We start from the raw sequence: 14118 nt of genomic DNA, 5'->3' as shown, positions 1-14118 counted from the left end.
TGCGAGTCTTACATCGCGCTCATCTCAATATCGGTGGTGCTGTTTGTTGCAATGCCATCTCGCTGAGTCTACCTTTTTAAGTGCTTTGCTCATGGGCACAACAGCAGTCGATTGGCCCCCTGGATACTTTGACCCACCTCGTGCATGTTCTCTGGCTCGGAGTACGACCTCTTCTTCTGCTCCATGGTGAACCTCTTACGCCCCCCGATACGGGCCGGGACTGGTGGGCCCAAGGCCTGGACGCTGGGGAGCTCTGGGGGGCTGAACCTCTCGGGCTCCGGGGTGACAAGGTGCCTCTCTCTGGGGGTGTGAGGGGAGGGAGAGGTGGTTGGGGCTGGGACTGGGTCTGGGGTGGTGATCGTGTGCCTCTCTCTGGGAGTGTGAGGGGAGGGAGAGGTGGTTGGGGCTGGGACTGGGTCTGGGGTGGTGATCGTGTGCCTCTCTCTGGGGGTGTGAGGGGACAGGGAGGTGGCTGGGACAGTGGTGGTGACAGTGGAGGGTTTGAGGCTGGGACTGGGGGCCACCGCCTTCCTCTTAGCGGGGACGGGAGGGGGGTTGTTGTTGACACCAGGAGGGGGGTTGTTGGAGCTCTGGATAGAGCTGGCGCTGATTCCCAGGTCCCTGCGTCTGAAGGATGTGGATCGGAGCACCTTGGACTGGGCGTCCTTGATACAGTCCCTGTAGGCCCGGTTAAAGGACGTGTCCTGGATGGTCCCCAGTAGGTCCTGCAGGCCATCCCTCCAATGGAACTCTCTGTCAAAATCAGAATCACCTTTATTCACCACGCACATTAACATGTACCACGAAGAAGACCTGGTGAAATGGTTCTGACAACAATAAACTGAACATATATCATTCACATAGGTACAGTAGAACAGTTACCTGTCCCTGTCACGGTCGCTCTCCTCCTGGCTCCCCAGTTGGAAGGTGCTCCTGCTCCTCTGTAGGGCCGAGCCAGGGTGAGGGTCCTGGGGGTTAGGCTGGTGGTGGGGGTCCCTGGAGGTCTGGGGCTTGGCCTGGTCACAACTCCCTGGCATTTGCTGCTCTGCGTAATGATGACCCTCGTGGGCCACCGTAGCTTTCCCATGACGTGAGCTAGAGGAGGAGCACCGTGTTCTGCAGGTGCTGCTGGGGCTGCTGCTTCTCTCCAGCATGTTCCGCAGGTCATCCATACCCGCACCGTGGCTCATGGCCCTCTCATGGTGCTGGCGCTGTGTTGGACGGGAGGAGGAGGGTCCCAGGTTGTTGTGGCTGGCGCTGGTGCTTTGACTCCTCTGCTTCCCCTGCTCCTGCTCACGGCGCTCAAACCGATTCACCTTCTCCAGGACAGACGGGCTCCTCTGGTGGCCGCTCCAGCTCGTAGCGGGGCTCTCCGGACTGGCACAGCGCTGGACCTCCGCTAGGGCGTTCTCCAGCCGGGTCAGGGGGTGCTCTGGTCCCCTCTGGTTCCTCTGATGGTGGGGTGGACTGGGGTCGCTGTAGTGCCGGAGGGGGGACCTGGACCTCTGGTTGTTGACCCGATGATCAGGCCACCCGATGATCAGGCCACTGCTGCTCCTGATCCCCTGAGGAACGGGGCCCTTGGATATCTTACTGGGCATGGTAGTGGGAAGCTGAGAGTCTGGATGGCTGTGTTCACTGTGTCTGACCTGTCCCTGTTGGTGGTTCTCAGTGTAGCTCTCTGAGCCCTGGGAATACCTGGGTGACCTCTCTCCCCGCGGCTGGACTGGAGTGTATGGGTCCCTCCTCTCCTGGCCTATGGACTGGGCTGAGGAGGGTCTGTACGCCTGACCCTGACCATGACCCTGCCTCTGACCTTGCCCCTGCTGGCTTTGCCTTCGGGAGACGGTCTGGCCCTCCCCCTTCACATGAGACCTGTAGAGACCCAGTTTGGTTTGGGTCTCCTCATGTCCTCTGTCGCCCCCTCTGTCAACAGGCTGAGCTGGATAGGCTGGCTGTTTGAGTGGAGGCTGAGCAAAGTCATGATGCTGAGGCTGGTTGGAAGAGGTGACGTAGGAAGTGTTCTCTAATGCTACCGCCATCCCTGTATCCACACTGACCCCCAACCCTAACCCCTGGAGCTCTCTCTGCCTGCTCAGGCTGCTCTCCCTGGCCAGGGCTGGGTACACACTGCTGGGGCTGGGGTTGGGGCTGGGGCTGGGGCTGCTGGTGGGCATCTGTGCATAGTGGGGCTCTGGAGTGGGCAGCATGAGGCAGCCAGATGTATTCTGGGGCTGAGTGGGCTGGAGGAAGCCCTGACCCATGCCCTGTTTGGGCTTGGTGGTGGGGCTAGAAGAAAAAGAAGAAATTATTCATCCAACAAGGAGAAACTGGATTTAACCAGGAAAGACAACAACAACAGAACATGTAACTGCCAAAATAAAGGAAACACTGGAGTACATGAGGGATACAAAGTATAGTAGATGTTGTTACGTTACAGCCTTATTCTAAAATTTATTAAATTATTTTTTCCCCTCATCAATCTACACACAATACCCCATAATGACAAAGCGAAAACAGGTTTTACATTTTTTTGGGACAAATTTATAAAAAATTAAAAACAAGCAATACCTTATTTACATAAGTATTCAGACCCTTTGCTATGAGACTCAAAATTGAGCTCAGGTGCATCCTGTTTCCATTGATCATCCTTGAGATGTTTCTACAACTTGATTGGAGTCCACCTGTGGTAAATTCAATTGATTGGACATGATTTGGAAAGGCACACACACCTGTCTATATAAGGTCACACAGTTGACAGTGCATGTCAGAGCAAGAACCAAGCGATGGGGTCAAAGGAATTGTCCGTAGAGCTCCGAGACAGGATTGTGTCAAGGCACAGATCTGGGGAAAGGTACCAACAAATGTCTGCAGCATTGAAGGTCCCCAAGAACACAGTGGCCGCCATCATTCTTAAATGGAAGAAGTTCGGAACCACCAAGACTCTACCTAGAGCTGGCCGCCCGGCCAAACTAAGCAAACGGGGGAGAAGGACCTTGGTCAGGGAGGTGAACAAGAACCGGATGGAACTCCAGAGTTACTCTGTGGTGATCGGAGAACCTTCCAGAAGGACAACCATCTCTGCAGCACTCCACCAATCAGGCTTTTATGATAGAGTGGCCAGACGGAAGGCACATGACAGCCCGCTTGGAGTTTGCCAAAAGGCACCTAAAGACTGTCAGACCATGAGAAACAAGATTCTCTGGTCTGATGAAACCAAGATTGAACTCCTATGCCTGAATGCCAAGCGTCACGTCTGGAGGAAACCTGGCACCATCCCTACAGTGAAACATGGTGGTGGCAGCATCATGCTGTGGGGATGTTTTTCAATGGCACGGACTGAGAGACTAGTCAGGATCTAGGGAAAGATGAATGGAGCAAAGTACAAAGAGATCCTTGATGAAAACATGCTCCAGAGCGCTCAGGACCTCAGACTGGGGCGAAGGTTCACCTTCCAACAGGACAACAACTCTAAGCACACAGCCAAGACAACCCAGTTGTGGCTTCAGGACAAGTCTCTGAATGTCCTTGAGTGGTCCAGCCAGAGCCCGGACTTGAACCCGATCGAACATCTCTGGAGAGACCTGAAAATAGCTGTGCAGCAACGCTCCCCATCCAACCTGACAGAGCTTGAGAGGATCTGCAGAGAAGAATGGGAGAAACTCCCCAAATACAGGTGTGCCAAGCTTGTAGCATCATACCCAACAAGACTTGAGGCTGTAATCGCTGTCAATGATGCTTCAACAAAGTACTGAGTAAAGGGTCTGAATATATATATATTATTTTGGACATTTGCAAAAAAAATCTAAAAAACCAGTTTTTGCTTTAATAATAATAATATGCCTTTTAGAAGACGCTTTTATCCAAAGCGACTTACAGTCATGCGTGCATACATTTTTGTGTATGGGTGGTCCCGGGGATCGAACCCACTACCTTGGCGTTACAAGCGCCGTGCTCTACCAGCTGAGCTACAGAGCTTTGTCATTATGTCGTATTGTGTGTAGATTGATGACGACAAAAAAACAATTTAATCTATTTTCCAGAATAAGGCTGTAACGTAACAAAATGTGGAAAAAGTCAAGGGGTCTGAATACTTTCCGAATGCTTCCACACAGGTGTGGTTCCTGAGTTAATTAAGCAATTAACATCCCATTATGTATAAAAATGCAGGGCAGGCCATTATTTTGGCTACCATGGCTATGCCCCCATAGGATGACAATGCCCCATCCACAGGGCACTAGTGGTCACTGAATGGTTTGATGAGCATGAAAACGATGTAAACCCATATGCCATGGCCGTCTCAGTCACCAGATCTCAACCCAATCGAACACTTATGGGAGATTCTGAAGCGCGGCCTGAGACAGCGTTTTCCACCACCGTCAGCAAAACACCAAGTTATGGAATTTATCTTGGAAGAATGATGTCACATCCCTCCAATAGAGTTCCAGACGCCTGTAGAATCTACGCCAAGGTGCATTGAAGCTGTTCTTGCTCGTGGTGGCCCAACGCCCTATTAAGACACTTTATGTTGGCGTTTCCTTTATTTTGGCAGTTACCTGTACACATGTCTACATCAGAGACACGTAGACAGAGTACTGATGTCTGGTTAAAAAAGCACAACTCCTGACTTCCGTAGAAGCAAATGGATACGATAGAATAGACTAAATACCTGCTCTCAGGACTCTTCTCTATGACGGTGTGGAGCTGTCCCTCGGCCCCGTAGGAGCCCTTCCCCAAGCCGGAGGCCACGGAGCCAGAGGAGTGGTGACAGGAGGAGGTGGACCCCTTGTGGAGAGCCCTGAGTGAGCGAGTCTGCTCCAGGCTGGACCAGGAATTGGGCCTCTCGTGGTGCCTGATGGCTGCGTAGCTGTCACTCCGCATGGGAGGAGCCGGTGCCCCCTTCAGGCTTTCATAGGAACTGCAGCTGGTGGACTGAGACTGGCCCCAGATCGGCCCAACGCTGTGGCGTTTGGGGTTATTACCATGGTTACTACCGCCATTGCTTCCGCCACTGCTGTTACAACTGCTACTGCTGCCGCGGTGACAGGAGGCCCTGCCCCCACTACGAGAACCCACCCTGCTGGCCTCGTGGTTGCGGAGCAACGCAGCGGAGCTGACCTCGTGCTCTTGGGCACCGCCCTGCTGGGGGTCGTAGATTGTACGGACGTATTGGATGTCAGCGTGCTGCCTGCCCTCCGCCACAGCCCCTCCCCCTCCTCCGCTAACCCCACCCCTCTGTGGAACCGTCTCCATGGAGTATGACCTCTCCTTACTAAAGGTCGGAGCGGCCGCTAGGTACTCTGGGATACTAGAGCTGGTGGAGAAGGAGGAGTAGGCTGAGTCCCTTTTGCTGTGAAGGTGGTCCATGCTGTTGGAGGACTTGGAGGCAGACAGCTGGTGGCAGGAAGAACTGTAGAGAGTAGAGTGGAGTGGAGTGGAGAGGAGAGGAGAGGAGAGGAGAGGAGAGGAGAGTAAAGTAGGGAGAGGAGAGGAGAGGAGAGTAAAGTAAAGTAGAGAGAGGAGAGGAGAGGAGAGGAGAGGAGAGGAGCGGAGCGGAGCGGAGCGGAGCGGAGCGGAGCGGAGCGGAGAGGAGTGGAGTGGAGTGGAGTGGAGAGGAGAGGAGTGGAGTGGAGTGGAGAGGAGAGGAGAGGAGAGGAGAGGAAAGGAGCGGAGAGGAGTGGAGTGGAGTGGAGTGGAGAGGAGAGGAGAGGAGCGGAGAGGAGAGGAGTGGAGTGGAGCGGAGAGGAGTGGAGTGGAGTGGAGTGGAGAGGAGAGGAGAGGAGCGGAGAGGAGAGGAGTGGAGAGGAGAGGAGAGGAGCGGAGAGGAGAGGAGTGGAGTGGAGAGGAGAGGAGAGGAGAGGAAAGGAGAGGAGAGGAGAGGAGAGGAGAGGAGAGGAGAGGAGAGGAGCGGAGCGGAGAGGAGAGGAGAGGAGAGGAGAGGAGAGGAGGGGAGGGGAGAGGAGAGGAGAGGAGAGTAAAGTAGAGAGAGGAGAGGAGAGGAGAGGAGAGTAAAGTAGAGAGAGGAGAGGAGAGGAGAGGAGAGGAGAGGAGAGGAGAGGAGTGGAGTGGAGTGGAGTGGAGAGGAGAGGAGAGGAGAGGAGAGGAGAGTAAAGTAAAGTAGAGAGAGGAGAGGAGAGGAGAGGAGAGGAGAGGAGAGGAGAGGAGAGGAGAGGAGAGGAGAGGAGAGGAGAGGAGAGGAGAGGAGAGGAGAGGAGAGGAGAGGAGTGGAGTGGAGTGGAGTGGAGAGGAGAGGAGAGTAAAGTAAAGTAGAGAGAGGAGAGGAGAGGAGTACTTTGATCCTTACTTGATTGAATGAATTGATTAGATCATTACAGTTACACCGGAGACCGACAGCATTACACACATTCAAAATGATTGAGGATAAAACACTTAGAATGTTAAAAAGAGCAGCACCTGTACGCTGGGTGGCTGTGCTGCTCCCCAAGGCTCTCCATACTTCCTCTAGAACTGTACTGGTCTGGACTCTTCCTCAGGTAACCTGGGTCGTAGCCCAACAGGTCTGTAGTGGACGCACTGAGCAGAGGAGAGAGATAGAGAGAGATGGAAACAGAGTTACATTTAAAATAATTTAGAGAAGTCAGCAGTAGACTCATAACCAAATAGTTACCAGATAAAATACTACCATTCATAGGTTTCTGGTTTCTGGGTAATCATTGTCATCATTATGGACTGTAAAGGCCATGTCATAGCACTGACTTCACAGTGTTGCAACACAACCTTGAGAGATATCATTACTGTGCTAGTAGATATCATTACTGTGCTAGTAAATATTATTACTGTGCTAGTAAATATCATTACTGTGCTAGTAAATATAATTACTGTGCTAGTAAATATAATTACTGTGCTAGTAAATATAATTACTGTGCTAGTAAATATAATTACTGTGCTAGTAAATATCATTACTGTGCTAGTAAATCTCATTACTGTGCTAGTAAATATTATTACTGTGCTAGTAAATATCATTACTGTGCTAGTAAATATAATTACTGTGCTAGTAAATATCATTACTGTGCTAGTAAATCTCATTACTGTGCTAGTAAATATAATTACTGTGCTAGTAAATATAATTACTGTGCTAGTAAATATCATTACTGTGCTAGTAAATATTATTACTGTGCTAGTAAATATCATTACTGTGCTAGTAAATATCATTACTGTGCTAGTAAATATTATTACTGTGCTAGTAAATATAATTATTGTGCTAGTAAATATAATTAGTAGTAATGAAAAATGTCTGTGTGTGTGTGTAGTCTGCATGTCTGTGTGTGTGTGTAGTCTGCATGTCTGTGTGTGTAGTCTGCATGCCTGTGTGTGTGTGTGTAGTCTGCATGTATGTGTGTGTGTGTGTAGTCTGCATGTCTGTGTGTGTGTAGTCTGCATGTCTGTGTGTGTAGTCTGCATGCCTGTGTGTGTGTGTGTAGTCTGCATGTCTGTGTGTGTGTAGTCTGCATGTCTGTTTGTGTGTGTAGTCTGCATGTCTGTGTGTGTGTAGTCTGCATGCCTGTGTGTGTGTGTAGTCTGCATGCCTGTGTGTGTGTGTAGTCTGCATGTCTGTGTGTGTGTAGTCTGCATGTCTGTGTGTGTGTGTAGTCTGCATGTCTGTGTAGTCTGCATGTCTGTGTGTAGTCTGCATGGATGTGTGTGTAGTCTGCATGTCTCTGTGTGTGTAGTCTGCATGCCTGTTGGGGGATCGTAGAGGCCCAGTGTTGGTTGGTATTTCTGCAGCAGTAATGAATGTGATGAGGACGTCACATCTCTGGGATCAGCACAATCGCTCTTATAGCAGTGCTCCCTCATCCATGAGCAACACAATTACACCCAGTTCCTCTCCTACATTACTCTCAGAACTGAAGAGGCTGCAATGTGCCTCTCTCTCTCTCTCTCTCTCTCTCTCTCTCTCTCTCTCTCTCTCTCTCTCTCTCTCTGGCTCTCTGGCTCTCTGGCTCTCTGGCTCTCTGGCTCTCTCTCTCTCTCTCTCTCTCTCTCTCTCTCTCTCTCTCTCTCTCTCTCTCTCTCTCTCTCTCTCTCTCTCTCTCTCTCTCTCTCTCTCTCTCTCTCTCTCTCTCTCTCTCTCTCTCTCTCTCTCTCTCTGCAAATAACACTGCAACCGCATTGGACGAGCCGAGGCGTTCCGAGTGGGAGTCAGAGTTGCCATGGGAATGGTAGGTGTCATCAGGAATGTCCCTCTGTAGTTGAAAGATGACGTCAATACCCACCTCCCCTCTCTTTTTATGTGTGTCTGTGTGTTTTTTCCCCTTTATTATCTGACATCACTGAGTGATAGGGCCTCATTGTCCTTGTCTAAACCCAATAACATATAAACAAGCTGTTCTGTCCTGAATACATCTACATACAGGCAGTTGGCTCAAACGTCATTTTTATGCATCTCAGTCTAAGATAATATACCACTGTTCTCTGAGAAAAAAGTTAAACTGAGCACCAAGAGAGTGGTAGAATATGTCCCAAATGGCACCCTATTCCCTATATAGTGCACTACTTTAAATTAAATGGCATCCTATTCCCTATATAGTGCACTACATTAAATTAAATGGAATCCTATTCCCTATATAGTGCACTACTTTACATTAAATGGCACCCTATTCCCTATTTAGTGCACTACATTAAATTAAATGGCACCCTATTCCCTATATAGTGCACTACATTAAATGGCACCCTATTCCCTATATAGTGCACTACATAAAATTAAATGGCACCCTATTCCCTATATAGTGCACTACTTTAAATTAAATGGAATCCTATTCCCTATATAGTGCACTACTTTTGACCAGAGCCCTATGGGGAAAGAATGTGTATCCTATTTTTCCCCAAACTTTCAGCACACGTCTTCCAACACGTGAGGTAGACATACAGTATGTCCTACTGACACGCTTCCTGACCACCCTACTACATTAGTCCTACTGACACGCTTCCTGACCACCCTACTACATTAGTCACTACTGACACGCTTCCTGACCACCCTACTACATTAGTCACTACTGACACGCTTCCTGACCACCCTACTACATTAGTCACTACTGACACGCTTCCTGACCACCCCACTACATTAGTCCTACTGACACGCTTCCTGACCACCCTACTACATTAGTCACTACTGACACGCTTCCTGACCACCCCACTACATTAGTCCTACTGACACGCTTCCTGACCACCCTACTACATTAGTCACTACTGACACGCTTCCTGACCCCCCTACTACATTAGTCACTACTGACACGCTTCCTGACCACCCCACTACATTAGTCCTACTGACACGCTTCCTGACCACCCTACTACATTAGTCACTACTGACACGCTTCCTGACCACCCCACTACATTAGTCCTACTGACACGCTTCCTGACCACCCCACTACATTAGTCACTACTGACACGCTTCCTGACCCCCCTACTACATTAGTCACTACTGACACGCTTCCTGACCACCCCACTACATTAGTCCTACTGACACGCTTCCTGACCACCCTACTACATTAGTCACTACTGACACGCTTCCTGACCACCCTACTACATTAGTCCTACTGACACGCTTCCTGACCACCCTACTACATTAGTCACTACTGACACGCTTCCTGACCACCCCACTACATTAGTCACTACTGACACGCTTCCTGACCACCCTACTACATTAGTCCTACTGACACGCTTCCTGACCACCCCACTACATTAGTCACTACTGACACGCTTCCTGACCACCCTACTACATTAGTCCTACTGACACGCTTCCTGACCACCCTACTACATTAGTCCTACTGACACGCTTCCTGACCACCCTACTACATTAGTCCTACTGACACGCTTCCTGACCACCCTACTACATTAGTCACTACTGACACGCTTCCTGACCACCCTACTACATTAGTCACTACTGACACGCTTCCTGACCACCCTACTACATTAGTCACTACTGACACGCTTCCTGACCGCCCTACTACATTAGTCACTACTGACACGCTTCCTGACCACCCTACTACATTAGTCACTACTGACACGCTTCCTGACCACCCCACTACATTAGTCACTACTGACACGCTTCCTGACCACCCCACTACATTAGTCACTACTGACACGCTTCCTGACCACCCTACTACATTAGTCACTACTGACACGCTTCCTGACCACCCTACTACATTAGTCACTACTGACACGCTTCCTGACCACCCTACTACATTAGTCACTACTGACACGCTTCCTGACCACCCTACTACATTAGTCACTACTGACACGCTTCCTGACCACCCTACTACATTAGTCACTACTGACACGCTTCCTGACCACCCTACTACATTAGTCACTACTGACACGCTTCCTGACCACCCCACTACATTAGTCCTACTGACACGCTTCCTGACCACCCTACTACATTAGTCACTACTGACACGCTTCCTGACCACCCTACTACATTAGTCACTACTGACACGCTTCCTGACCACCCCTACTACATTAGTCCTACTGACACGCTTCCTGACCACCCTACTACATTAGTCACTACTGACACGCTTCCTGACCACCCTACTACATTAGTCACTACTGACACGCTTCCTGACCACCCTCCTACATTAGTCCTACTGACACGCTTCCTGACCACCCCACTACATTAGTCACTACTGACACGCTTCCTGACCACCCTACTACATTAGTCACTACTGACACGCTTCCTGACCACCCCACTACATTAGTCCTACTGACACGCTTCCTGACCACCCCACTACATTAGTCACTACTGACACGCTTCCTGACCACCCTACTACATTAGTCACTACTGACACGCTTCCTGACCACCCTACTACATTAGTCACTACTGACACGCTTCCTGACCACCCCACTACATTAGTCACTACTGACACGCTTCCTGACCACCCTACTACATTAGTCACTACTGACACGCTTCCTGACCACCCTACTACATTAGTCACTACTGACACGCTTCCTGACCACCCTACTACATTAGTCACTACTGACACGCTTCCTGACCACCCCACTACATTAGTCCTACTGACACGCTTCCTGACCACCCTACTACATTAGTCACTACTGACACGCTTCCTGACCACCCTACTACATTAGTCACTACTGACACGCTTCCTGACCACCCCACTACATTAGTCACTACTGACACGCTTCCTGACCACCCCACTACATTAGTCACTACTGACACGCTTCCTGACCACCCTACTACATTAGTCACTACTGACACGCTTCCTGACCACCCTACTACATTAGTCACTACTGACACGCTTCCTGACCACCCTACTACATTAGTCACTACTGACACGCTTCCTGACCACCCTACTACATTAGTCCTACTGACACGCTTCCTGACCACCCTACTACATTAGTCACTACTGAATTCCTGACCACCCCACTACATTAGTCACTACTGACACGCTTCCTGACCACCCTACTACATTAGTCACTACTGAATTCCTGACCACCCCACTACATTAGTCACTACTGAATTCCTGACCACCCCACTACATTAGTCACTACTGAATTCCTGACCACCCCACTACATTAGTCACTACTGAATTCCTGACCACCCCACTACATTAGTCACTACTGAATTCCTGACCACCCCACTACATTAGTCACTACTGAATTCCTGACCACCCCACTACATTAGTCACTACTGAATTCCTGACCACCCCACTACATTAGTCACTACTGAAACATAGTGAAAACGTAGCAATAGAGAGAGAACACAGTAATGATCATTCTGATTAACCTTCTATTACAGATTCATTCTAAAATTTGTATTTTCATTCCAAATGAACAAAATAGTAAAAACATGATTTCCAAAACGTTTAAATTGAATCTAGAGAAATATCATCTCTATTGTTCTCTGTAACATGTTCAGTGTTGATTGTATGAATCTGAAACGTGTTGATTGATCGAAATACGTATGCATCTAATTAATTATGTTGTTAGGTGTTTATATGATCACTTTACATATCTTTATTTGGGCAAAATAACAGGCGTTTCGGTGTCAAGTATCGATCAGAGATAAATAGAGGAATCTAGATGGATATAACTCGTTTTAGTATAGACATTGCCATGGAGGCCTTCCACCATTTAAAAGTAGCCAACTGGGTGGAGATTCCTATGGGTTGGGAGTGATCAACCAATGATCAGAGAGCATTGTCTTCTTCAAATTGGGTTGCCTATGGTTTGTAAACCAAAGAACAAGATTTATACCAGGACATTGGTCCCAAGATCCAGACCCAGTGAGTTGAGACCATGACAAGTTAAAGACCGAATGTATGTGGTCTCAAGCCCAAGACAACTAGATCCAGAGTCCATGGGCCCTTTCTTCAACTGTAGAGTACAGTAGAGTACAGTAAACTAGAGTACAGTAGAGTACAGTAGAGTACAGTAGAGTAGAGTAGAGTACAGTAGAGTAGAGTACAGTAGAGTAGAGTACAGTACAGTACAGTAGAGTAGAGTAGAGTACAGTACAGTACAGTAGAGTAGAGTAGAGTAGAATAGAGTACAGTAGAATAGAGTACAGTACAGTAGAGTAGAGTAGAGTAGAGTAGAGTACAGTAGAGTACAGTAGAATAGAGTACAGTAGAGTACAGTACAGTAGAGTAGAGTATAGTACAGTAGAATAGAGTACAGTACAGTAGAGTAGAGTAGAGTAGAGTAGAGTAGAGTACAGTAGAGTAGAGTAGAGTAGAGTAGAGTAGAGTACAGTACAGTACAGTACAGTACAGTAGCGTAGAGTAGAGTAGAGTAGAGTAGAGTAGAGTACAGTAGAGTAGAGTAGAGTACAGTACAGTATAATAGAGTAGAGTAGAGTAGAGTAGAGTACAGTACAGTACAGTACAGTACAGTACAGTAGAATAGAGTACAGTAGAGTATAGTAGCGTAGAGTAGAGTAGAGTACAGTAGCGTAGAGTAGAGTAGAGTACAGTAGCGTAGAGTAGAGTAGAGTAGAGTAGAGTATAGTACAGTAGCGTAGAGTAGAGTAGAGTAGAGTAGAGTAGAGTATAGTACAGTAGAGTACAGTACAGTACAGTACAGTAGAGTAGAGTAGAGTACAGTACAGTACAATACAGTAGCGTAGAGTAGAGTAGAGTAGAGTACAGTAGAGTAGAGTAGAGTACAGTAGAATAGAGTACAGTAGAGTAGAGTACAGTAGAGTAGAGTAGAGTAGAGTACAGTACAGTATAATAGAGTAGAGTAGAGTAGAGTACAGTACAGTACAGTACAGTACAGTACAGTAGAATAGAGTACAGTAGAGTAGAGTAGAGTAGAGTAGAGTAGAGTAGAATAGAGTAGAGTACAGTACAGTACAGTACAGTAGAATAGAGTACAGTAGAGTAGAGTAGAGTAGAGTAGAGTAGAGTAGAATAGAGTAGAGTAGAGTAGAGTAGAGTACAGTAGCGTAGAGTACAGTAGAGTATAGTAGAGTAGAGTAGAGTATAGTACAGTAGCGTAGAGTAGAGTAGAGTAGAGTAGCGTAGAGTAGAGTAGAGTAGAGTATAGTAGAGTAGAGTATAGTACAGTAGCGTAGAGTAGAGTAGAGTAGAGTATAGTACAGTAGAGTAGAGTAGAGTAGAGTACAGTAGCGTAGAGTAGAGTAGAGTACAGTAGCGTAGAGTAGAGTAGAGTATAGTACAGTAGAGTAGAGTAGAGTAGAGTAGAGTAGAGTAGAGTAGAGTAGAGTAGAGTACAGTACAGTACAGTAGAGTAGAGTAGAGTAGAGTACAGTACAGTACAGTAACGTAGAGTACAGTACAGTAACGTAGAGTACAGTAGAGTAGAGTAGAGTAGAGTACAGTAGAGTAGAGTACAGTAGAATAGAGTACAGTAGAGTAGAGTACAGTATAATAGAGTAGAGTAGAGTACAGTACAGTACAGTACAGTAGAATAGAGTACAGTAGAGTAGAGTAGAGTAGAGTAGAGTAGAATAGAGTAGAGTAGAGTAGAGTAGAGTAGAGTACAGTACAGTAGAATACAGTACAGTAGAGTAGAGTAGAGTAGAGTAGAGTAGAGTAGAGTAGAGTAGAGTACAGTACAGTACAGTAGAATAGAGTACAGTAGCGTAGAGTAGAGTAGAGTAGAGTAGAGTAGAGTAGA

At 48.0% G+C, this 14118-nt stretch overlaps 1 protein-coding gene across 1 annotated transcript in view; it reads right to left on the bottom strand.

The window, feature by feature from the left end:
• Positions 1-14118, bottom strand: part of LOC311127542 (protein Shroom3-like) — a gene marked incomplete at its 5' end in the record, with an annotated part of 155929 nt that overhangs the window by 22698 nt on the left and 119113 nt on the right. The window contains 4 exons of the mRNA XM_084159361.1: positions 138-753; positions 883-2289; positions 4670-5410; positions 6415-6534. Coding sequence (XP_084015487.1) covers positions 138-753; positions 883-2289; positions 4670-5410; positions 6415-6534 — 2884 coding nt within the window. The remainder of the gene's footprint in view (positions 1-137; positions 754-882; positions 2290-4669; positions 5411-6414; positions 6535-14118) is intronic.

The sequence above is a fragment of the Coregonus lavaretus genome, assembly GCF_964263955.1.
Source record: "Coregonus lavaretus genome assembly, chromosome: 4".
Classification (NCBI taxonomy): Eukaryota; Metazoa; Chordata; class Actinopteri; order Salmoniformes; family Salmonidae; genus Coregonus; species Coregonus lavaretus.
The sequence above is the reverse complement of the archived record's forward strand: the minus strand, read 5'-3'. Positions and strand labels throughout refer to the sequence as shown.